This window comes from Abrus precatorius, unplaced genomic scaffold (assembly GCF_003935025.1).
Source record: "Abrus precatorius isolate BTA unplaced genomic scaffold, Abrus_2018 Scaffold2, whole genome shotgun sequence".
NCBI lineage: Eukaryota > Viridiplantae > Streptophyta > Magnoliopsida > Fabales > Fabaceae > Abrus > Abrus precatorius.
Window position 1 is genome coordinate 29,927,651 of NW_020874362.1, and position 23,877 is coordinate 29,951,527.

Genomic DNA, 23,877 nt, shown 5'->3' on the forward strand with positions numbered 1-23,877 from the left:
GAATTACATTGCATTAAGTGAATATATTCACAGTAATGTTTCTTATATCCTCTAGTCCAAGTTAGGTGCAAGATGTTGCAAATAACATTTAACTCAGCTAGGAGTATGCTTCCCATAATATAATGGCTCGAAAAAACTAGTAACTAATACCTAACACCTGGAAGTTAAACATAATCCACCACTATTCCCTATCATTGTAAAGGAGGGATTCCAACTATCATCAATATTGAATTTTATTTCATTATTCATTTGCAGCTTCCAAATCTCCAAATCTCCAATTCTTCTTTGCTATTTAAAAATGCTTATTGCATATTGTTTGTAGGCAAGTATATATACTTATTGAAAAGAAATAAAGGGTTCTAAATAAGTTCTCGAATTATCATCCCATAAGGATTATTTTTAATTATAAATTTTTTTTAATTTAATTGTTTGAGCTTAAAGGATATAAAATTAAAAAAAATTCAACAACAAATCAATTATGGATAAAATTTAGAGCAAATAACATAATACACTTCTTAGTTGAACTTATGAAGAAGAACCTAGGGCAAAGCTTCAAGTACGATCGCTCAAAGCTTCCTGTTTTACTAAGAATGTGTCAATGATCACAAGCAGGGTTGTAAAAAAGATGTGTAAAAGGAGAGGAATGGATGAGATGAAAACAAGATGAGAAACCAAATGCCTAGTCGCTGTCCCAGAGGCCTTTTTTAATAAGGTTCGAAAACCTTAAAGTTTCTTTAAGTTGGACTTCCCATAGATAAGCATGTCATGCAAGGCCATAAACACAGCTGTACATGTGGTTTGGATGTGTTGACTATAGCAAAGTTCTACTTTCCAATCAATTTAAGTCCAAAATGTACTAAAAACTCAATTGTGACATTCTCATATTAATCTACCCAATTAATATATAAATTAGTATAAAATTCAGGTAAAATCATGATCATTTATCAATATAAAAGCTATAAAAACATGTCAAAATACAACCTTATCAAGTCCCTCGTACTTAAGGTTTGTTTTCCCTCAAGCAAAGCCACATTTAAGGTTTGCTTGCCCTCAAGCAAAGTCCTGGTTAAAAGAATAATAAAATAACTTGAAACCTGTCACCACAACAAGGAATTCGAGACAAATGAGATAAAATGAACAAGAAGAGCAATATCATTGAGTATAAATAATAATAAAAAATTTAATTAGAATCTTATATTCCCTAAATTCTCACTCAAACATCTAACTATGGTACTTTACCTCTCTCTCTCTCTCTCTCTAAGTGTATAAGAACAAAAGGAGATATTACTTAGTTCCTCCAAAGAAGAGTGTACTACCATAGACTTGATCATAAATCAATTTTTCACTAAATAAATTGAATGAAAGTAAAATCATAAGGTCTTTTTCAAGTTATAATGTAGTTAAAGGGTTATAATAACTGAAAGATAAGATAAATAATGGAAGAGCTATGCAAAGGGATAATAAATCATAAACATTACAAAAAAATCTCTTAAGTTTATAAATGAAGCTTTTGGAGTAATTTTTATATTTAACATTTCGTCAATTTTTTTACTTCTGATTCCTCATTTATTTATAACCCATTTTCTTTTCTTTTTTGCTATTTTTCATTTTTCTCATTTTTTTATTTGCACATATTTTCTTTCTTTTTGTATATATGAGATGTAGAGGAAAAATTATCAAATAATTCAATAACTCAATTACTCTATTCATAAACTTCAAGTCAACAAAATATTTTATAATTTCAATACAAGAGACTAAGAAAAATCAATAATACTCAAAGTGAGCAACTAGTTGTATCTCAATTACGCTAAAAGCTAAGAATAAAAATCTTATTATGCATCAATCATATTAAATCATACAATCAAAAAGAGTATACTCAAGTCGGTTACAAGTTAATTCTAGAGCACAAATCTTAAGGAGATAATCACACAGAAACAATGAGAAAAGGGGTACACTTATTTAAATTAGGATAAAAATTTTCTTTAAAGCTCAAAACTCATATTTGTAGGTTAAAGTCTAATGTAAAGCAGAAAAGTAAAAAACTTAGCTAATTATTCAATAATAATCACTCAACATGCTCTTTTATCTGGAAAAATTAGGTTCCTTGAGAGAAAAAGTTTCAAATTATCATGAAAAAGGGCACAAACATTTTCTTAAGAGCATGCAATAATAATCATATTATTAGGAACTCCCTCATACTTCAAGAAAAACATTGTCCTCAATATTTTGAAGAATTAAATTCATGCAAAGAGACTAATTAAAAAAAAAATAGAAAGGAGAGAGACTCCCTAATAAGTCTGGGTAAACTGTCCATTTGGGAGTCATGTTGTGAATCATTGGGCGCAACAATCCTCTGGGGGAGTAGCACGGTCATGCTAAACCATATGCATGCCTATGCTTATAAAGCAGAACTCATCTTCTCCAATTCAGCTTCATGCATGTCCGTGCATGCTAGTAGCATGAGTATGCTTATGAATAAGAGGTTAGAGTGTGTGTAGGAATGATCAACTCAGCTTCTTTAAGCTTCTAGTATGTTTATTCTTCGCTAGATCGGGAGTAGTTGCCTTTTTGTAATATAATTTGGATGAGGTTCTCCAATTCTCACCTATGGTAATTATTGGGTTAATTTCTATGTTTGACACTAAATCATTCTTAGACACTTGATTTGAATGTTGAACTGTATCTTTGTTAATTACATTTATTATATTTTATGTGTGCCTAGTTTTTGGTCTAAATGATTCTTCTAAGAGTTAAGGACTGTCTAGGACAGTTTTAAATAAATTACTAATTTAACTAATAATTCATTATTATTATTATCTTTCATTTCTTTTACATTTTGAGATTGCTTTCTAATTGATAAGATTTTTTGTTTGTCTTTTGTACTAATTTTGAATGATTTCAAAAGAGGTTTTTCCAACTAATTTTGTGATATGATACCTCATCTTCTTTGGGTTTTATAAAAATAATTTTTTTATTAACTTTTTCTCCTAAAATTTGAAAATATTTATTAGTATAATTTGTCTGTTCTATAAGGCCTTTAATATCTTTATGAAATATTGTTTAATCTAAATTTTTTGTTTGGAAAGGTGTAGCCTTAACAAGGTTATTATATCATATTTTACTTTTAGTAATTGGTATTGGATTGAGGAAAAAAGTTTAGAGTAGACTATTTCACCATCCCTAATTTGTCAAAATGTAATGACATTAATAGATGGTTCACCTATAATGTTAATTTGTGATGGATAATCTATATTATTTTTTATAGTATATTCGTGAAACCAATCAAAAAATGAGATATTATTTTCTACCTTCTCTACAAATTTATAAAATTTGATTTGAATATTTTTTTTCTATTATTTCTTTTGTAATTTTTAAAAAAATACTCTCTAAAGTTTCCTTCCTTAGAACAAAAGTTTTTTCTGAGGAATTTGTTATCATTAATGAATTTATGCGATAACATCATAAGAATCATTAAGAGAAGAATAAGTTAGAGATTGGTTGTTGATCTTCCTCATTATTATTTTGATATGTTGTTCTAGGAATATTAGAAGTTGTATCTAGACTTTGGAAGTTTATATGAAATTGAATATGAGATGTTGATCTTGGCATCGTAGGTAGGAAAGATTGAGAATGTATTGGGAATGATCTTCCTATTTAGGCATTTTCAAATTGTCTTAAGATTTCTATTTTGGAAGAAAAAGAGTTTCTCTTGTTAATAGTTTTTTCAACATTGCCAAAATTATCTTGTTTAATTTCTTATATTTAAGGGACAGGTTTAGGAACGGAAGCCATGGCCTTATCCATAACTCACTTTTAAAGGAGAGTGACCTCATCCCATTTTAAAATTTTTGGCAGAGAAACATTTTTCCTTGTCATATATGTGATAAAAAAAGATTGCTTCTCCTTTTTGTGATTCGAGGAGAGTCCTAGAAATGCAAGTACTCATAACTTTATACTGGATTCTATAGATTAGGGATGTTAGATAAATTTTTCTTTCATATCAAGGCCATGAAGGTAGATATTTATAAATAATGAGTCTAGGATATTTCTATCCATTAAAATCACAATTTTTTTTGGGTAATAGTTAAACTAGACTGATCCTTTCTCTAGACTAGTTTCTACGAATCTTCAAACGTATTGTGTCTAATTTCTCTAAGATACATTAAGACTGCGACATTTATGCTCATGTCTATTAAAGGTTTAATTGCTACTTGTACATATCCTATATGCAAATATTTATATTTTCTAATATGTTCATTTATCGAATGTTCCGATTATAGATGAAATTCTTCCCTATATCTTGTCTTAGAGGAATATTATTTTCTACAATTTTGATTATGTAGTCAAAACTATTTTTCTATTTAATTTTTTTTTCAGGAATATATAATGTATCCTGCGAAATTTATGAAATTTTCTAGTCATCCATTTTTTTGTTTATTTCCTCAAAGCGTACCTCTTCATCAAAAGGATTATGCTTTGGAGTTATTTCTTAAGCATCTTGCTCATTGAGCAAGTTTTGATTTTGTTTTGTGTTGGAAGAGGTTGAGGTGAGTTAGATCTAAGAGAGATTCTAAAGAAAGAACGAAGAAGGCGAGACATATTTATAATAACTTTGGTTCATTACTATCACTTGATTTGGTAGCAATATCTTTGTAGGATTCTCTTCAACTTATTTTATAGATTTGGTTATTGTGGACTTCTTTTTTTTTACATATAAAAATATTTACCATAGCCACCAACCTTTATGTTCTATTATTTCTTTTGAACAAAGCATTGTCAAATTAGACTTACTGTACATCACCATCAAAACTTACTATTACAACTTTATTCATTATAAATAAAGAACTATTTTACTTCCAATTAAGATTTTCTAAAGATATTTTAAATATCCTGAAAATGAAATTACTATACATTTTTTCAGATTTATGAAATTGGTTATCAAATAATCCATACAAATATATTCCTATTTCTTCATCATGCTCTAACACCACAAAAAATATATGTGTGTATATATTACCTTAATGATAATAGAAAGCATCAGGATAAACACATCAAATTTGTTAAACTCGATTAATCAATTAGAAGTTTAGATATTAAATTAATTCTTTTAACTTCTAACTTAAATTACCTTAATTTTATTAACTTATTAATAATATGTTACCTATCAATTGATTAATTAAGATTTATTTTTGAGTAGTCAATTTAAGAATAATAATAACATCCACAATTATAATTGATAAATAACATCAATATCATAAAATTAAATTGATGTAAGAAAAGAGATACATCACAAGAAGTCACATCAACCTTATGATAAAAAAGTATTTAGTTACATATAATCATAAAGATAAAAACAATAATAACTAAACACAACATCTATAACTTTAATAAAAATATAACTTTGTGATGGAGAATATAATAAAAATATAAAAATAAGAGTTTAGAATGGAAGGTTTAAAATTATGATGTGTAGAGATAATGATAGATTAAGTGTCAATTATCTTTATTAGAAATAGTAAGACTATTTATATAGAGAATATAACTTAAAAATATATTATTTGACATAAAAAAGAAAGATATGACTTTATGTTATTTTTTATGTTATAGATTTTGAATATGGAATTAGCTTATATCAGATTCAAAATTTGAATCAAAATTTAAATTTTGATTCAAAATTCACCTATTTTTTACTTTTTTATTTTTTTATAATTTAATATATTTAATTAAGTTTATTATTATTATTATTATTTACAATAAAATTAAGAAAAAATTAATTATTTGAAAGAGTAAAATAATAATTCTTATAAAAAATAAACTAAAATCTAAAGAATGATACCTATGTAAAAACATTAGAATCACTAAATATGTATATATATTTCCTGTTTTAGTTTATTAATTACTCTTAATTTTGAGTCTTAGACATGCAATTGCAATTAATATTTAGACAAAATGTTAAACACTCGTACGAAGAATATCTATAATTTAGAATAATAAATAAATAACCATAAAAAACTAATAGTTAAAATAAGAATATCTATATGTTATACAAGGATTTATTTTTCATATCATTTAATATAAATAATATTATAATCAATGAATATTAAAGATGCAAAATGCTGATGGTGTCACAGACTTGATTAAGCCTTGATAAATAATAAAAAAAGTTAAATAAAAATTAAAGGAAAAACTCCTTTTAATTTAAATTTTATATTATGTGTTTCTAAATAACGTTGAAAATCTGAATTCGTAAAAGTGAAACAATGTAAACTCCTAATTGGAGGGTATATTCAAAATGCAAAAGAGAAACATGAACATGAACATTGGTTGGTAAAGTAAAAAAAGCTGGCTACTTATTATTAACATTTTGAATATCTGACTCAATCTGATGGCTATAAAATACAAGAAAATTACGCAGAGCCAAACATTTTGTCACCGCTTACGCTTACCACTCTTCCTCTGTTCTTCTGTACTCGTCAAACTCGATCCAGAGTTGAAAGTCCAAGTTAGAAATGTACACAACACTTGTAAAAATACTGTTGGAATTTATTTAACATTTTTATTTTCGGTGTGATGGAATTTTTCAAAATACAAAAGTTATATTCTTTTATTTAAAATAACAAAGTCATATTACATTGTTTAAATAAAAAATTGTCTCGTTTTATAATCAACCGTTATCTTATTACGTACTTATTTTTATTAATTAAATTATAAATTTTTTTTTTACTTGATATACTTTTTTAACTTGGTCTTTACACATAAAAAAATTACAATTTAGTTTTTTTAAATTAGTCAGTATTATTTACAAATATGTTGATCATGTTAAATGAAAGAGATTAAAAGTAAAAAAAAAAAATTTATTATAAAGATTAATTTATGTCAAATGTATATTCTAATTAATTATAATTTTTAAAAGAACATAAAATACTAAAGTTGGTTAAAAAAATATATGTAGTATAATTTAATTTTATTTATATAACACATTTTATTTTAACTAATATAAAATTTTACTCTATTTAATATAATTATTTTAATCTCAGTCCTTAAAATTGAGTTTAATCACTTAAAAATAAAAACTTTTTATTGAAAAGAATACATTTATTGTATTGAAATTATAAAAATATAATAAATATTTTTAATAAAATTTTGTTACAATTAGTTGCTTAAACTCAATTTTAAATATTAAAGTTAACATTTTTTTATTTTATTTTTTTATCTGTTATTGTATATCAATTCTTATAGATTTCTTGAAATATTTTTTTCTGTAAAAAAGAAAATTTATTATTTTAGGATATAATTACACTGAATATAAATTTATTTAAAATATAAATTTTTAAGTCTCTTAAGATTTTGTAATTTTTTCATATGATATTTCATTTTTATTTTTTCTAAACAAGTTCAACACTTTTTTTTTGTTAAATTACATATTTAATTTTTACACTTAACACTTATTTACAAATTAGTTTCTACCAATAAAAATTTAAGTTTTTGTTTTTAAACGGGTGATTTTTTACTTTTTATCCCTTTTATCTAATATCAGTATACATTTATAAATGACAAAGACTAATATATAAATATTTATTTAAGTTAGAACTATATTATATATTTTGTTATGTAAAAATTAAATTAAAAAAGTGTCGTACATGATTGAATTTATACTTTTAATATTTTTTTATTTGATGGGGTTGCATGGAGAAACTATAAATAGAAAGAACGATTGGTTTAAGACAGAGACATAAACCTTGAAGAAGTTTCATAGAGATTGAGAAGTGTAATTTATGATGGGAGAGGAAGGGCACAACAAGCAGGTGATATTAAGGGACTATGTTAGTGACTACCCGAAAGAATCTGACCTATATATAAGTACAAACACCATTAAGCTTCAGGTTCCTCAAGGATCAAATGGGGTTTTGGTGAAGAATCTGTACCTTTCTTGTGATCCTGTCATGCAATTTCTAATGAGGAAAGCGGAATATCGTATGTCTGGCTATCACTATTACGTTCCTGGATCTGTAAGTGTTATTATAAATTGGAATATCTTCTTCATTTTGGTTATAAAGAAGAAAAAGGATATGGATGTTGAGAGGGGTAGCATTATAGATGTTTCTTAACTGGTACTTAGACATTGATTAACTTTTGCCTTTATTTTTATGTTCATTTTTTTTCTCTTCTTTTTTCTAATTTGAGTTTGATGGTGTTGCACACAGGCTTAAATTGAATTTTGCTTTCATGTTCTATTGGTTTTTACCTTGCAGCCCATAAATGGATTTGGTGTGGCCAAAGTTCTGGACTCGGGGAATCCTAACTTCAGAGCTGGTGACTTGGTTTGGGGAACAACTGGTTGGGAAGAATATAGTGTCATTCAAGATCCAGAAAAGCTCTTCAAAATCCATCACACTGAAGTCCCTCTTTCCTACTACACTGGAATACTTGGTAATTGAGCTCTCAAAACATTTATTATCATTGTCGTGCTCATTTTGAATGTATGCTAACAAATATAAATATATTACTAATTTAGTTAGTTTGTAATGTTTCTTTTTTTTTTCAATTTATTTGAATAGGCATGCCTGGTATTACTGCATATTCTGGTATCTTCGAAGTTGGTGCTGTAAAGAAAGGAGAATGTGTCTTCATCTCAGCAGCATCTGGAGCTGTTGGTCAGTTGGCTGGACAATTTGCCAAATTGCTAGGTTGTTATGTTGTTGGAAGTGCAGGTAGTCAAGAAAAGGTGACATTTCTAAACATCACTTTTTCCATGGAATTGTGATCATTCTTTAGTAGTTAGTAGCAACCTCTTCTGCAGAATGCACCCAACTCCATTTTGTTGTTTATCCAGGTTGATCTTCTAAAAAACAAGCTTGGGTTTGATGATGCTTTTAATTACAAGGAAGAGCTTGACTTGAATGCAGCCCTTAAAAGGTAACTGCACATATGATCCACATCTCCTCTTTCCCTCTCATATTCCATATCTCTTTGCTTATTTCAGTTTGTTTTAAAATATTTGTTGGATTTATCTAAGTTACCTCATTGGATAATTAATTTCATCCTTGGTGGACTAGTAAAAGTAAGACATTGTATTAGAAACTGTATCAAATTTTTATTTAACTTTTAATAGATAAAATCTCAATTAGTCTGCTCAAAATGATATTATTTAATTCACGAGATAATTTAAACAAATCCTTTAATATTTAAATAGATTCACAACTACATTTTAACTCTTTTAATAAAAAATAATTAATCAAAGAAATTCATTTCATCACTAACTTGTATAATTAATAATTGTACATTATTTTAAAAGACAAATAGTACGAGACCAAGTATATATAATAAAGCCTTAAGAAGCACTAATTGTTGGTTGTATTCTTTTATTAGGTACTTTCCTGAAGGCATTGACTTCTACTTTGAGCAAGTTGGGGGTAAAATGCTTGATGCAGTCCTCCTAAATATGAAGGTCTATGGTCGTATAGCTATTTGTGGAATGATTTCACAGTACAACCTTCATCAACTTGAAGCCCTTAAGAATTTACTGCAAATTGGATTCAAGAGACTAAGTATTAAAGGATTTACACATCGAGATCACCATCACCTCTATCCCAAGATCTTAGAGACTCTGCTGCCTTACATAAGAGAAAAGAAAGTTGTCTATGTTGAAGACATTGTTGAAGGACTTGAGAATGGACCTGCTGCTTTGGTTGGACTTTTCAGCGGTCGCAACTTTGGAAAACAAGTAGTTACAGTTTGTCACCAATGATCATTCGATCAATCACATGTTAATGCATCCTTTGTTGCTTGTGTTCTCAAGTATGTACAATAAGTAGTGGTGTGTAGAATGCACTTTCTATGTTGTGTCAGTTAAAATATAAAGAAAGGAAATGTATTGGGGAGATTTTATGATTTCTATGAAAGTTGAAGTGTGCTAAATAATTTGAGAAACTTAATGTGTTTTAACCCTCCATTTTTAAAGAATAATGGCTTCACCCCCCAAAAATGATATTGAAAGAGAAAGCAACCAAAGTTGGAAGTAGAGGAGTTATCAAATCAAACAACTTCCCTAGCAAACTGTGGTAACTTCCTTACTACTTTTCTACTCCCAGCCATGCATTTGCTGGTTGGGGAAAAGCAAATCAATAAAATTAAACGCCAAGGAAGCAGGAGGTTAAATTTGTACCTAAAATTACTGAAGACTTCGGTTTGATTCTAGCATCATCTCAGCATAGCTTTTTATACTTAGAAAGGGATTGTATCTTTCTTCTCCATGATAAAAATATTTTTTCTAATCATAATTCAAAATTTTTTCCTCTATTAGATAAGCTCTTCATATTAAATATATTATATTACACTTTCTCATAAACGCTGTAGTCTCACGACCTTTACAGGATGGTTAGGGTGACAAATCCTAACAACCTCTTTTGTCTTTTCTTAAAAGAAGAATAGAGTTCTTGAAGCTCCTAAAATTCGACAGATAAGACTAAATTTAAAAAGAATTAAAGAAAATATAAATAAAATTACTATTGAATATGTAGATTAATTAAAAAGAATTTATAGATTATACTAATTATATTTTGTTTAAATATAATTATCTCATGAATTTTACTTACAATAAAAAAAGACTAAATTAACTGTATAGAGTAAATAAATATTTAATACAAAAAAGTTAAATGACATAAAAATGATTAATTTTGTAAAATTATTTTTTATTTAAGATAAATGTTTAAAAATATTATTATTTAAAAATTAATATTCATAATATTTTTTTAAGTTATTTTTTTCTTATTTAGATAAAGAGAAAAGGTATTTATATATAAATTTAAACTCGTTCTAGATTATATGTTAGACATTAGAATAATGAAATAATATCATCTAAATCTATAGGAGATTTATGGTTGATTAGAAGAGTAATTTTGTGCAAGAAAAAGAATAATTTGACCTCTAAATGTTAGTTAAAATATCATTTAAAATTTTGTGCAAGGAGATGGGACATGAACAAGTTGAGGGGTTTATAAGGAGATGAACACATGCACCCATTATCTTGAGATTTTAAGGAGAGTCTCCAAGTGTAGGATAATGTAATGCAATCTAACATCTTAAGGTAATATCCAAAATCTTAAGGTAATGAAACATCTTAACTTGCCCATATCTTATCCCATGTGGGACTTTATTCACACTTAACTTGATTCCAACAATTAGAATCACTATCCAATAATAATTTAGTAAATAAGGATCAGGAGCATAGTAATAAGAAGGAAAGTAGGGATACTCTTCTGCTAATAAAATATTTTTAAAATATAATTCAAAAAAATTCTAAGATAAGACACTCTGTACAGGACCTTACATACCTTAATTCTTATATAATGTGGAAGGATCAAGAGTTTCTAAAATAAAATCCTACTGATAGACCTCTAGATGTGCCTTTAACAATGGTTAGTCATAGAAAGTTGTCTCAACGTCTTAAAGATGCAAAAAAATTCAAACCTGTCGCAATCGGACGATCGCAACGGTACAGCGAAAAATAAACATTGTTCAAAATATCAGAGGAGTCGCCACCAAAGTTTATTTTAAGAAAAAAAAAAACTTGGAAAAAGCTTAAATATAATACGATCTTTGAAACCAAAAATGAGTTCGGGAGTCATTTACGTGTAGGGAAGGTATTAGCACCCTACAACGTCCGTTTAAAAGCGGTTACCTAAAATTAATTGTGCAAATTCATTCTAATTTTGAAAAATATTTATTTAATCCCTAAACATTAATTATTTTATTTTAAAAGAAGAAATATTATTTATTGAAATATTATTTGGGTTATTTTAAAAATTATTTTGACTTGACGGGTTCGGTTTCCACTCCTACGTATCCCCGGGTGCAATGGGGAACTCAAAGCCACGTAGTTCTATCTAAAAAATTATGAGGTTGGTTAATTAAAATTAAGTTTAGTAAAGAAAATTTATTTTGAGATTAAAATTATTTTCATAAAATTATAATGTTTAAGATACAAGATAACGCGGTTATACATGTACCCTACGAGAAACAATACAGAAAGTAAAGGAAAATCACACAACTATATTGCAAATCGTTAAGAAATATTTTATTCGTAAATGGAGTATTTGAATTTTAATTTTAATTATGATTAATATTGAAAGAAATTTAAGATAGCGTAAGATATACATAAACCTCTTATAATTTATTAGACTATCGAAAGCAATGTAAATTACACATCGATATTATAGAAATTTATAAAATGAAGAAATTATAGTAATTTAATTTAACAAAATTTGAAATATGACTTAAGAAAATTTAAAATATGAAATTAATTCTATTTTAATAAAAAATAATTTTATTTGAATTGAATAAAGAAGATACTCATTTAATAAAAATATTAAAAAATTTATTTGATAGATTTATATTATGTAAAACCTAAGGTAACGTTGGTACACATAGATTTTGACAATTTATAATGCATAAAGGTAGAGTCGCTACACATTAGCATTATAAATTGCTTCTTAATAAAATAATTTAGATTTAAATTAGTTGATTGATTTGTAAGTTAGTATTTAGAAGAGAAATACATCTTGCATTATTATTAAAGTGGTTAACTAATTAATTAATGACAATATATGATAAATTAATATTGCATAAAGTCTTGGTAACGTAGGTACACATAGACTTTATCAATTTATAATACATGACGATAGAGAAGCTATACGTTAGTATTATAAATTGATACAATTATATTATTATTTATTAATTAATTATACAAAAAAAAAGTAATTTAGTATTCACAATATAAGATAAAGTAATCATAAATATAAAATTAAATCGCATTAATATGATACAAATATACAATAAATAAAATAAAATATAACAATCCTAAAAAGTAAGATATAAATAATGAAATATAAAAAAGAAAATAATTTATTGTTAATGTTAAAATGAGATAAAAAAAAAAAACCAACTCAAATATGATATTGTAAAGTAAACGGTATCAAGAGATTTTAAATAAATAAAATAAAATAAAATAATTTAAACAAGGTTAACATAAAAAAATAAAAATAAATAATAAGAATTCATTCATTAAATAAATTAATAATTATCATAATAACAAATAATAATGATGATGGATAAATAAATAAAACTAAAACAATAAATTATATGTTGAACTAAATAATGATAAAAATAAAATAAATAAAAAAATTCAGACAAAAAAATAATAAAAAATAAAAAAAAAGGATAAAATGGTCCCAAATTTTAAATTTTCATATTTGAGAGAGAAGGACTTTAGGGTTAGGGGTGTGCTTTTCTCCAAGAAAAATAAAAAAGTTATGAAAGGGTGGAGATGAGGTTAATGGAGGCCATAGTTTTGAGTGGTGAAGGTTATTGAGAGCAAAAGGAAGAGGAATGAGACAAGGTAGGGAAAGAGTTTTTTATGGTGAGTTTTGTGTTTGTGGATGATGATAGATGGAGGAATGGGTGGAGAGGTGGTGAGACATGAATGTTTGAAGTGGTGGTTTGAAACTTTTTTTTTTTTTTTTGTCATTTGGGATTGATTTGATATAGGAAATGTTTATTCAAAATATAAATATGTATGAAGAAGAAAAATGTATAAAATGTATGATGAAGCTTACTTGATGTTCTTGAAAATTTTTGCTTGCCTCTTGTTCTTCTTCCTTCTCACTAACCTTCCTTTCTCTATATTTTCTCTTTTTCTCTCCAAGTTTAAGAATGTCTCCTCTCAAAAAAAAATTTAGCCTCCTTTGATCCATGATTCTTTTTTCTTTTATTGCTAGGGTTTTCACAAAAGGCCAAAAATTCTGAATTTTTCCCTTTTTATGTATAAAGTAGCATTGGTTCAAGAGTTTAATTATTTGTCATGTTCTATTTTCCTTTTTAAAAATTAATTCTGAAATTTTCCTATTTTATTAAGACAAATTTTTATTTTTTTCTTTAAAACCTTTTGATTCCATTCTTCTTTTGTAATATTAGAATTCAGATTTTTTTTTAAATAAAAAATTTTAAATCAAAATTTTGGTGTTTACACAACCAATAATGATAAATTCATTCCACACTTGGTCTTATAATGTAATTCATGAATGATAATTGAGATTTTTGAGTTATTCATTGAGAAAATTTATTATTAAGTCCATTTTGTTCATATTTCAGGAAAGAAAGGATCAAGAAGTGAAAGCTTTAAAGGATAGTGAGAATTGAAGCAAAAATCGGAACCAAAGATATACACGGGCAAGTACATGGCCGTGTATCCTTACCCATGTATCTGAGCATGTAACTCACTAGTTGAATCAATCAAGCACAAAATCAGAACCAGAGATGTACACAACACGCCCGTGTATATGGGTGTGTATCTAGCTAATCGCATCAATTGAAGTACATCATCCAAACCAGAGATATACACGGTCAAAGTACATAGCCGTGTACATGAGCCTGTACTTCCCAGAAAAGCTGTGAAGAGTAATTTTTAGAGACCAGAAATGTACACTGCCAAAGTACATAGCCGTGTACATAGGGCGTGTACTTTTAACTTACGTCAGAATTAAACTTCTGCGACAAGATAAGCTATGGGACCACTTATATAAAAGAAAACTTGGCACAGAAACCTAGTAAAGGCTGGAGAAAGAAGAAGTCAGTAACGACTGGAGAATGGAATCAAACTCTTTAATTTCTCTCTTTTGTAATTGTAGTTTCTACATGTTTATGTTCTAATTTTCCTTTGAGTATCTAGACGTAATGAATTCTATGTGACCAAACCTTCTGGAATTCTTCTTAATACTATTTCATGTTTTCTTCTCTTGGATTTAATTGAATAGTATCAATTGTCTTCTATCTTGTTTTCTTGTTTGAATTTGAGTAAAATTCCTACATAAAATTAACATTGCTCAATTAAAGGGACTTGAATGTATTTCTAAAGATAGAAAGACGTAAGTTTTCTGTATTAGAAATAACCCTAATTATGAAATTCATAATAAACTTAATGCAACATAGGAGTATTAATTAAGGAAGAGATTCTGATTGATCAACCGAGGGTTAGGAATCATTATCCTTGAAAAAGATATTAGTTTAATTGAGAATTTTTTGCAACGATAAGGGATTAGAACTAAGTAATTGAAGGAAAATTTTAGTTATTTGGATACTTAGGAGGATTTACAATCTAAATACTCGCTTATTTCTCTTGAATACACTTAGTCATACTTTTCTATATTTTATTATCATAAGAAATCTGTTTCTTTTAATTTATTATTTTCTTCTTTCAGTAATTTTATCAACACAATTTCTCTCTCATATTCATTAACAATTGGGTAATTAAGGAAGTAATTCTTAAAAACAGTCTCTGTAGATACGACACTTGGTACTCTATTTTTCACAATATTACTCTAACAATGGATACACTTACCCAGTGATCGATTTTTACACACCAAACAAGCTTATGACTTGCCTCTTTTAGAACTGTAGGAGTGCTAGCAACAAGACTTTTTATAAACCTGTTAACGATTTAATTAGAATATATAAATTAAATTTTATTGCTCTTTTTAAACTTAGAATCAGCTCTAGCAAGGTTGACGTAGTTATTAAGAATTGACAAAGTAGTTGTACTCTTGGTACAAAGGAGATAATAGGAAAAGAATTGATAAAGTAGTTGTACTCTTAGAGAATGTTGTTCTAGAATAGCTCTTTAATCTACATTCCTCTCTTAAAATCTAACCATGATGGCCTCTAGCTAAAAGTTAGAGAAAAGGATAGTTTTGAGTCCTATAGCAAGCCTTTTAAATTTCTAGCTCTATAGATCTATCATAATGACTTTTCTAACCAAGTTAAAAACTCTTAAATAACTTATAAATCTTGAATTGAAAATATAACATGTTTCCAAAAGAACATAACATAAATACCTTTGGGAATATTTTTAAAAGGAAGAGGCAGTTACTGAATAAAATTAGGGATATCTCTTGCAAACTAGCCTTAGGTGATAATCCCTTTCTGAGTAAACTTATGAAGACCTTGTGGATAAAGTATCAAAAGACTATTGATCAGGAAAAAATGTTTTGGTTCCATGATTATAAATCCAATTGACTTAAGTTGAGTGATAGGAATAACATTTTTTTTTTCATAAAGTTGTTTTAATCCGTAGGCAAGGAAACCTTATTAAAGCCTTTAAGATGATTTGAACAATTGGGAATTTGATCCATAGAAACTCTAAATCCTGACAGTGAATTATTTCAAGAACATCTATTCTAATTCCTGCCCCAATAGCCTTCTTTTTAACATTGTCCTCTTCCCCCCTCCCCCACCCTCCCCCTTTAAGGATTATGAGTGTACTATGGAAAAAATAAAAACCTCTTTATTCAATATAGGGAACCTTAAATCCCCTAGTTTCTATGGTGTATATGCCTTATTTGTTAAAAATTAATGGAATTTTTTAGCTTTATTCATCTATGATTTTGTGTCTAATATATTCAATAACCTATCTAAGGTTGCTAAGGTTAATTCTACTTTTGCTGCCCTTATCCCTAAAACTGAAAACCCTAGTCATCTTAAAAACTTTAGGTCTATCTCCTTATGTAATGTCAACTATAAAATTATTACAAAGATTTTAGCTAACAAAATTAGAGGATTCTTATCCTGGTTAATTTCTACTGATCAAACTAACTTCATCCTAGGTAGATATGGTATAAATAACACTTTAATCCTCTAAGAATTTGTTCATTCTTTCAATAAACTAAAAAGAAAAATGGATATTTGATGATTAAGCTAAACTTAGAAGAGACCTGTGATAAGTTCAAATGGAGCTTTATTAAGTAATGAGAATCAAAGAAGACTCATTGAAGACAAAGACTTAAAGACATTGGAAGAGTTTCAAGAATCAGTGACAAGGGCAACGACAAAGAGGATATAGGGAGACTTAGAGAAAATAAATGTTGTCCTATTTGAAAGAGAGGTCAATTTGGAATTAGAAGAGACCAAAATAGTTAATTACATATGCTTAAAGAACTTATACTTTAATGTGTTCTATTAAGATTTAGTTACTATGTTTAGTTTATTTATTTTAATATTAGTCATTACTTATTTTAAGTTTTTATTTAGGATAAAACTCTTGTTACTTTATTTAGTTTATTTAAGATTTGGGCTTGTTGCCACAAGAAGCCCATTAGAGTTGCGTTTGTGTTAGTTTATGAGTGTTAGACATATATATGCTCTTGTATAAACACTCTTAATTAGTTTTGAATACAATTTGAGATTGAACACTCTTGTGAGAGCGTGTAACTCTAGGTTCTTGAGTGAATCAATTTTCTTTGATCTTATCAGGAGGTCAAGACTCTTGTGACGATTATTCCTTGACTTATCAATCTTGTGACTGTGATGCCATTTTCTATCTCTATTTTATTTTCACATTTGTTAATTTTCTTCTTGTTTCAATTTTTATTTGTGCCCTAAAAACTTTGCTTTTATTATATAAAATCCAATTTAAGATCGTTTAATTCGACAACATAGATTATGATTGTCATCATTAAGGATACCATCCAAAAAATTAGTCTTAAACCTGAATTAACTGAGCTCATTTATCAATGTGTTTCATCTCCTTCCATGTCCCTTATTTGGAATAGTAGCAAAATTGAAAATTCTAGTCGTAATAAGGTTATTTGGCAAGGTGATCTCATCTCCCCTTATATTTTTGTTCTTTGTATAGAACGACTAACTTATTAAATCCATGATAAAATTACCAATAGGGATCAAATCCTCTTCTCTTTTAATAATGAGGAGCCTAAAATTTTCTACCTATTTTTTGTTGATGATATAATCTTAATTGCTAAAGTGAATAGGCATAACGCTGAGGTGATTAGTTCTATCCTTAATGAGTTTTGTTTTGTCTCTAGTTTGTCTACAAATAAAGATAAATCTTTAGTTTTGTTTTCTAAAAATTGTGATTTTGTGTTATCCCAAGACATTAGCCTTATATTAGGAATTAGACATTTATCCTAATTTAGTAAATTTGGGTATACCTATTAGCTACCTCAATTCCATTAAGCAAGATTATACCTTTTTAGTTGACAAAATTAGGAAAAAGCTTTCTTCCTAAAAAATGAACTCTTTTAACTATGGCTGGAAGGATCACTTTTGTTCAATCTTGTATTTTGAATATTCCTTTCTATTTTATGCAATCTATACTTATCTCTAAATTTATATGTAATAAAATTGATAATATATGCAAAAAGTTTATTTATGGGTCTCTGGGTGATAGGCAGTGTCATTTAATTCATTAGGAAAAAATTTGTAACTCTAAGGATGAGGAAAGAGTCTGTGCTATAGGGAAATCCACCTAGTAAATCAAGCCTATATTATAAAATTATGTTGGAGGTTTATCACCTCTCCCAATGACTTGTAGGCATAGGTCATTTATAGTAAATACAAATTCTCCCTTGAAAAGAACCCTAATTCTAGTAGTTTTCAGAACTATTCTCATCTGTGGAGAAGCATGTTATCTATTTAGCAGTTTTTCTCTAATGGGCTTGGTTGGATCCTAAGTGATAGGTTGACCATTAGATTTTGGGAGGACAATTAAGTTCATACCCAACAAAGCCTTACTCTGCCCTACAACCTATTCTTGAGATTGAATTAAATGAGCCAGTGGCTATGTTCTCTCACAATAGATGATAGAACTAGGCTAGAATTAAGACCCTGTTTCCTAAATCTATGTGTCTCAATTGCTCAAATTGATCCCTTATTCCACCAAGTGGAGCAAGACCTATTTTGCTAGAATTAAGTTAGTCGTTCTATACAAATTCATATCCCTCCTTAACTAGCATGAGTTTCTGCATCACAATCTCTTTAACTTTGTTTAGAGCTGAGCAAGTCTCCCTAAAATCAATGTTTTCTTATGAAAATTAGCCTATGGAAGACTCATTACAAATGATGAAAGGTGTAATTGTGGAATAATTAATTCTTCTATTTGTTCTAGATGTAAAAGAAGTTGTTGAAACTATAATTCATATCTTCAAGAACTGCTAGTTTTTCAGGAAGATTTAGAACCAACCGATACTCCTTGAAAGCTGGTCATTATTTTTTTAGTAAAAGATTGACTAGCTGACTAGAATTTAATTTGTCCAAATCTAACTTTCCTTTGTATCTTCATTGGAATTTATTGTTTGAAATTTATTAAATAACAGGAATAAGGAGATTGTTCAAACTCCCCTGTTAATAATAAGTTTCTATTTCTGAAAATAAAATATAACTTTGATTATCTCATTTTATGTAACAAGTCTAACCAAAAGGTGAGAATTGATTGGTTGGGGGATAAGAGCTTAACTAAATGGCAATCCCCCCTCCTCCCATGAACTTGCAACTCAAGCTAAGTATTGATGGAGTTGCCTCTCAAACTGTTAGAAATACTAGCTATAAAAGACTCATTTGAGATAGTTATGGCAAATTCATTACTGGTTTCATAGAGCCTTAGACCTATGCTCCTTCTTGTTGCAGAGTTTTAGAGAATTTACTATAGGTTAAAACTTCTTTTTTCTAAAATATCTAACTAATATAAATTGAATATTTAAATATTAACTACCAAAGATATAATCGTCCTTTTTTCTTTATAATTAATAAAATTAAAAAAAAATTAAGAAGAATTAGATTTATTAAATTTAATCATGTTCTTCAAAAAAGTAAATCAAACACCTCATTATTATCCTTTTTAAGACTAAATTTCTTAAGTATTTGAATGATTTGTGATTTAAGTATGTTTGTTTTTTAGTTTTTAAACCACGTTCAATAGCTTAAAAAAATAGTCTTATCTTTTTCAATTCAAACTCTCGTAAATTTATTTAAAAATAATCATATACTAGAAGTTTAATTTTTTATTTAATTTATCTTTTAATAATACAAGTTCGGTACATAAAAATTTACTAATACATAAAAAAGATTAGGCTCATAACTCAAATTAACAAAATATTTCATAATTCATTTATTGGCATCAAAATATCAGTATACAATAAAAATATAGGAGAATATGAGATAATATTCAATTCAAACCCACTTTTCACATTATCATACAAATTGTGGGGTAGTAAAAGAAAAACGGTGACGGGAGACTGAGGTCCACACATGTATTTACAAATTGACACAAAATGTACTTACAATCCTCACCCTCTCCTCTCTGACATAGAAGAAAATAATAAAACAAAAAGAAATAAAGAATAGAAGGCTTTTCGTTCCAAGCTTGGTGGTTGTGTTTTACACCTAACCTGCACCACCATTAAGCAGCTCCTCCTGGTACTGAAATAACACGTCCGTAACTTCAATATTCTAAAACCTGGATTGGAATCCTCAAGTAACTGTCTGGCTGGTACCATAAAAATTACAGAAGTTCATACCTCAATCACTTCTGTTCTTTTTATCTGAAGTACCATGACCGAAAAACTCTTCGATCAAATTGGATGTAGGTAAGAAGTCAATATCGGTGCTCGAACTTGTTGAGTACCCACCAGGATACCAGTCTTTAGCATCACAGGGCTCCATCAAATAAACATGCTCCATCTCATTGCCGGACAAATGCACGCGTGGACTCTGATCGTATTTAAATCCCCTAGCTTGCAGAGCAGAGCTAGCATCTACTAAACCATGGCAAGACACATCCATATTGGTATTACACTCAAAGGACATACAGGAGTCATCCTGGACCCCAATATCATCCTTCAGAATCCCTGAAGTCCCATTGAAATGTTGAACAGGATTACTCCAAGTTTCACTCTGTGAGTTCACCTTGCATTTTGATGATCTTTGACCAAGCCCTCCCTCCACCTCAGTGGTGTTTCCCATATTTATTCCAGTTAAACCAAGAACATTGCCAGCAGCTTCATCATCACTGTTATCATCACCATCATCTTCATCAGAATAATTATCTTGATTTTCTACATGGACATCTTGATCACCAAGAGATTCAATGGCAGAATCATCTTCTGAATTTTCATAACCAAAAATCCCATTTCTTGTATGACATTCATCATCATCACTATCAATATCCAAAAATCTAGACCTGTTCTGAGCAGCTCTTCTCCGCAGCATAAAGACATTAAAGTAGTAGCTGACAATTTCCTTGTTGCTTCGAGAAGGAAATGCAACAGACAAGTATTTCCAGAAGTTTCTACCCAATGATGCAGGATTGCTGTAGACAACCTCATGAAACATGTCCTCTTCTTCTTCAGTCCATTCCTGTGCAACATCCTCTCCCATGTTCCTAAAGCCCAAGTTCACAAAATTTTCCTTCCCAAGAATCTCCCTCAAATTTCCACGTGCTTCTTTAACATGCAGCCTAACACATCTGATCGAGCCCTGATCCAGGCACTTACACTCTGTCCTGTCTTGCCAACTCTTGTTATTAGCAGAAGAATAAAAGTAAGACTCATCCATTGCGAGCACTGAAGTTCCCATGAGTCTCTCTTCATCTTCATCAACAGTTTGAACTGATACCAAACCAGAGGAGGGACTATCATGATTATATATGCCTAACCCTGACATCTTATTCACTTTTCCTCTCCAAACAGGAATAGTGGCTTGATGATTTGGCCCAATGGGAACTGGTTTTCTAGGTGAGCAATCATAGTCCACATAGTCATCATCCAAAGGAACAAATGCTCTCTGTGGAATATCAAATTCCAAACAATCCGAGGAAGCAGAGGATAATGATGTTGCACCAGAACTGGTGTCATCCTCACTAGAACAGCTGCTGAAGAGGCCACTGGTTTGAACATTCTTGTCACCAGCATATGGAGATTCCTTGCCAGTGTCTGTTTCAGGTGGATCATACCATTGAACATTGTAAAAGCCATCTTCATCATCCCCTATGCAAAATGAAGAATATTGTTAATCATACACAAATTATCAGACAAAAAATGCAACAAGGCCAATGGCAACCTAAACTAACTAGGTCTAATAAAAAGTAAAACAAATTAAAATATTTTATAAAAACAGACGTTTACCTGAAATAACAGTCTTTAAAAAGGCATTGTTGGGTGTAACAATATCAGCAAATGAAACCAGTTCACTGCTGCATTCAAAACGCTTTGCCTTGTTCAAAGAAAGATCATCAAATTCATTGGCCTCAAGACATCTCTTATATCCCATTCTGATTCTGTAATACAATAAATAAGAGTTAATAATGAAACAGAACATATGACCACATAAATAAAGGCATTTGATGAAGATAACTGTGAGCTCCTGGGGTAAATTTTGTGAAAAATAAAACATTAACATTCCACAGATATTTTAAACATAAAAGAAAAAAGCAATGTTTAAATTTTGAAAGGAACAGTGACTCTCTAGTATATCAATATAAAAAGAGTTAGGATTTTCATTGTTGTAACCAGCTGCTAGAGAAAGCACAGTTGCTTCGGAACCTCTAGCAACATGTACCAAGCTTGATAACATGTACCTCTTCCTTTAGTTTACAGTGGATAACCACAATAAATGTTGAAGTACTATACTCTAATTCTATGTTGATCAAAACCACCCACCCATCACATTCATGGTATTTAACATCAGTGTTATGCTTCTTTAAAAACTACTGATTCTATCTCAAATGTGAAGAAATTCCTCCTATACAATATTACGATTAGCCTGAAGAAGGGCTAGCTTTGATATCATATCAAATTAGCAGCAGGGCAAAGTATCTTGTGCATAGATATAAAATTAGACCCATGACCACAAACATAATGACAACTCTCGAATATTATTTAAACACAAACGATAATAAAGCAGAGATGACAAAAATCATTCTCACCTTTGTAAAATTTTTCAAATTCAAACTTCAGATAGCCCGCAACACAGCGCTTGGCAGAACAAATTAAGGTCAAACGATAATCAAAGTCGAATAAGAGAGAAATGGACACAGAATTACACAACAAAGGTAGTTCGTCGACGCCAAAGAGCGTATCCCCAATTGAATTTCACGAATTAGAATAATAATAGAGTGTATTTCAAACCCTAACCCTAGATTCTTAAGTCAACCCAGAAATTACGAAATTGAAAACGATACTAAGTCAAGGAGGGAACCAAACCCCTAAAGTAATTAACAGAAAAAACCTTCGGAAATTTAAAGATCGAAAAGCCCTAAAATGTCGACCGCTCCGAAACCCTAGACTCGTAAACGAGTCCAAGTATTATGTCAAATTGGAACGAAATATCAAGTGAATAAGAACCAAAACCAAGAGTTTTGGGGAATACACAAGGAAATACGACGATTGTATGGGCTTGAAAGGGGCGAATTGAAACCCTAACCCTAGACCACGATAACGATAAAGAAAAGGGAATGATTTTGGGGTCAAACGAAAGAAGAAAACCGGAATTGAACGAAACAGGGACTCGATTGATGAATTACGATCAATAATTAAGAAGAAATTGAGGATCTAAAGGGAGAAGATCGAACGAAGAAAGCGATGAAAAGCGAGGTACGGTTCGTGGTTCTCAATTCGACATGGTTCAGCATATAAGTCGGGTTGTAGTGCTTTTGGATTGGGCCTCAAAATACCGAAATGCAAACCCGATCTGGGCTTGCAAATCCAACGGCCCAAATTTATTTTTTTTTCTAGACTACAGAATTTAAATCCTAGTCATAATGCATATGCTTTGCTGACTCCAAGTCTCTCACCACTCAGCCTCTACTAGTTACTCATCACTTGACCCCCACCACTTTGAGACTTCGAGTAGACACAAGGATGGTGTTTACGGTGAAAAATATCAATTATAAATAAATAAATTTAACAGCAAGGTACTAGGTCTTCTTAGATTCTTTTAAGTGAGTTGTTTAAATGTAATGTTCAAATTAACGTTGTAAAAAGATATTAAAAAGGAATAGTGAATAATAACAATGTAAGAGTTAAATTAAAACGTAAA

The 23,877-nt window shown here is 29.1% G+C and overlaps 2 protein-coding genes across 3 annotated transcripts; one reads left to right on the forward strand and one right to left on the reverse strand.

Annotated features, from left to right (window-relative positions):
* Positions 1-7,778: 7,778 nt before the first annotated feature.
* Positions 7,779-9,748, forward strand: LOC113859794 (2-alkenal reductase (NADP(+)-dependent)-like). The gene is made up of 5 exons (XM_027492480.1): positions 7,779-8,009; positions 8,253-8,430; positions 8,559-8,725; positions 8,834-8,916; positions 9,370-9,748. Exons 1-5 carry the CDS (start codon positions 7,779-7,781, stop codon positions 9,746-9,748), a joined length of 1,038 nt encoding a protein of 345 aa, XP_027348281.1.
* Positions 9,749-19,926: 10,178 nt separating this feature from the next.
* Positions 19,927-23,438, reverse strand: LOC113858537. 2 transcript variants are annotated; one of them, XM_027491230.1, is made up of 3 exons: positions 22,768-23,438; positions 21,966-22,118; positions 19,932-21,827 (listed from the first exon to the last, which is right to left on the reverse strand). In XM_027491230.1, the coding sequence occupies exons 2-3, from the start codon at positions 22,108-22,110 to the stop codon at positions 20,362-20,364; spliced, it is 1,611 nt and encodes a 536-aa protein (XP_027347031.1). In that variant the 5' UTR covers positions 22,111-22,118; positions 22,768-23,438; the 3' UTR covers positions 19,932-20,361. The 2 variants fall into 2 exon arrangements, with proteins under 2 accessions (XP_027347030.1, XP_027347031.1); XM_027491229.1 differs by having other exon boundaries at positions 19,927-21,827; positions 21,966-23,438.
* Between the last annotated feature and the right edge of the window lie 439 nt (positions 23,439-23,877).

Excerpts from the sequence above, each read along its gene's own strand:
- LOC113858537 (XM_027491229.1), bottom strand. The coding sequence starts at position 22,239 with ATGTTAATGTTTTATTTTTCACAAAATTTACCCCAGGAGCTCACAGTT. Across the intron at positions 21,828-21,965 it reads TTTAAAGACTGTTATTTCAG|GGGATGATGAAGATGGCTTT; the intron begins GTAAACGTCTGT and ends CATTTTGCATAG.
- LOC113859794 (XM_027492480.1), top strand. The coding sequence starts at position 7,779 with ATGGGAGAGGAAGGGCACAACAAGCAGGTGATATTAAGGGACTATGTT. Across the intron at positions 8,431-8,558 it reads CTACTACACTGGAATACTTG|GCATGCCTGGTATTACTGCA; the intron begins GTAATTGAGCTC and ends TTATTTGAATAG. Across the intron at positions 8,917-9,369 it reads TTGAATGCAGCCCTTAAAAG|GTACTTTCCTGAAGGCATTG; the intron begins GTAACTGCACAT and ends TTCTTTTATTAG.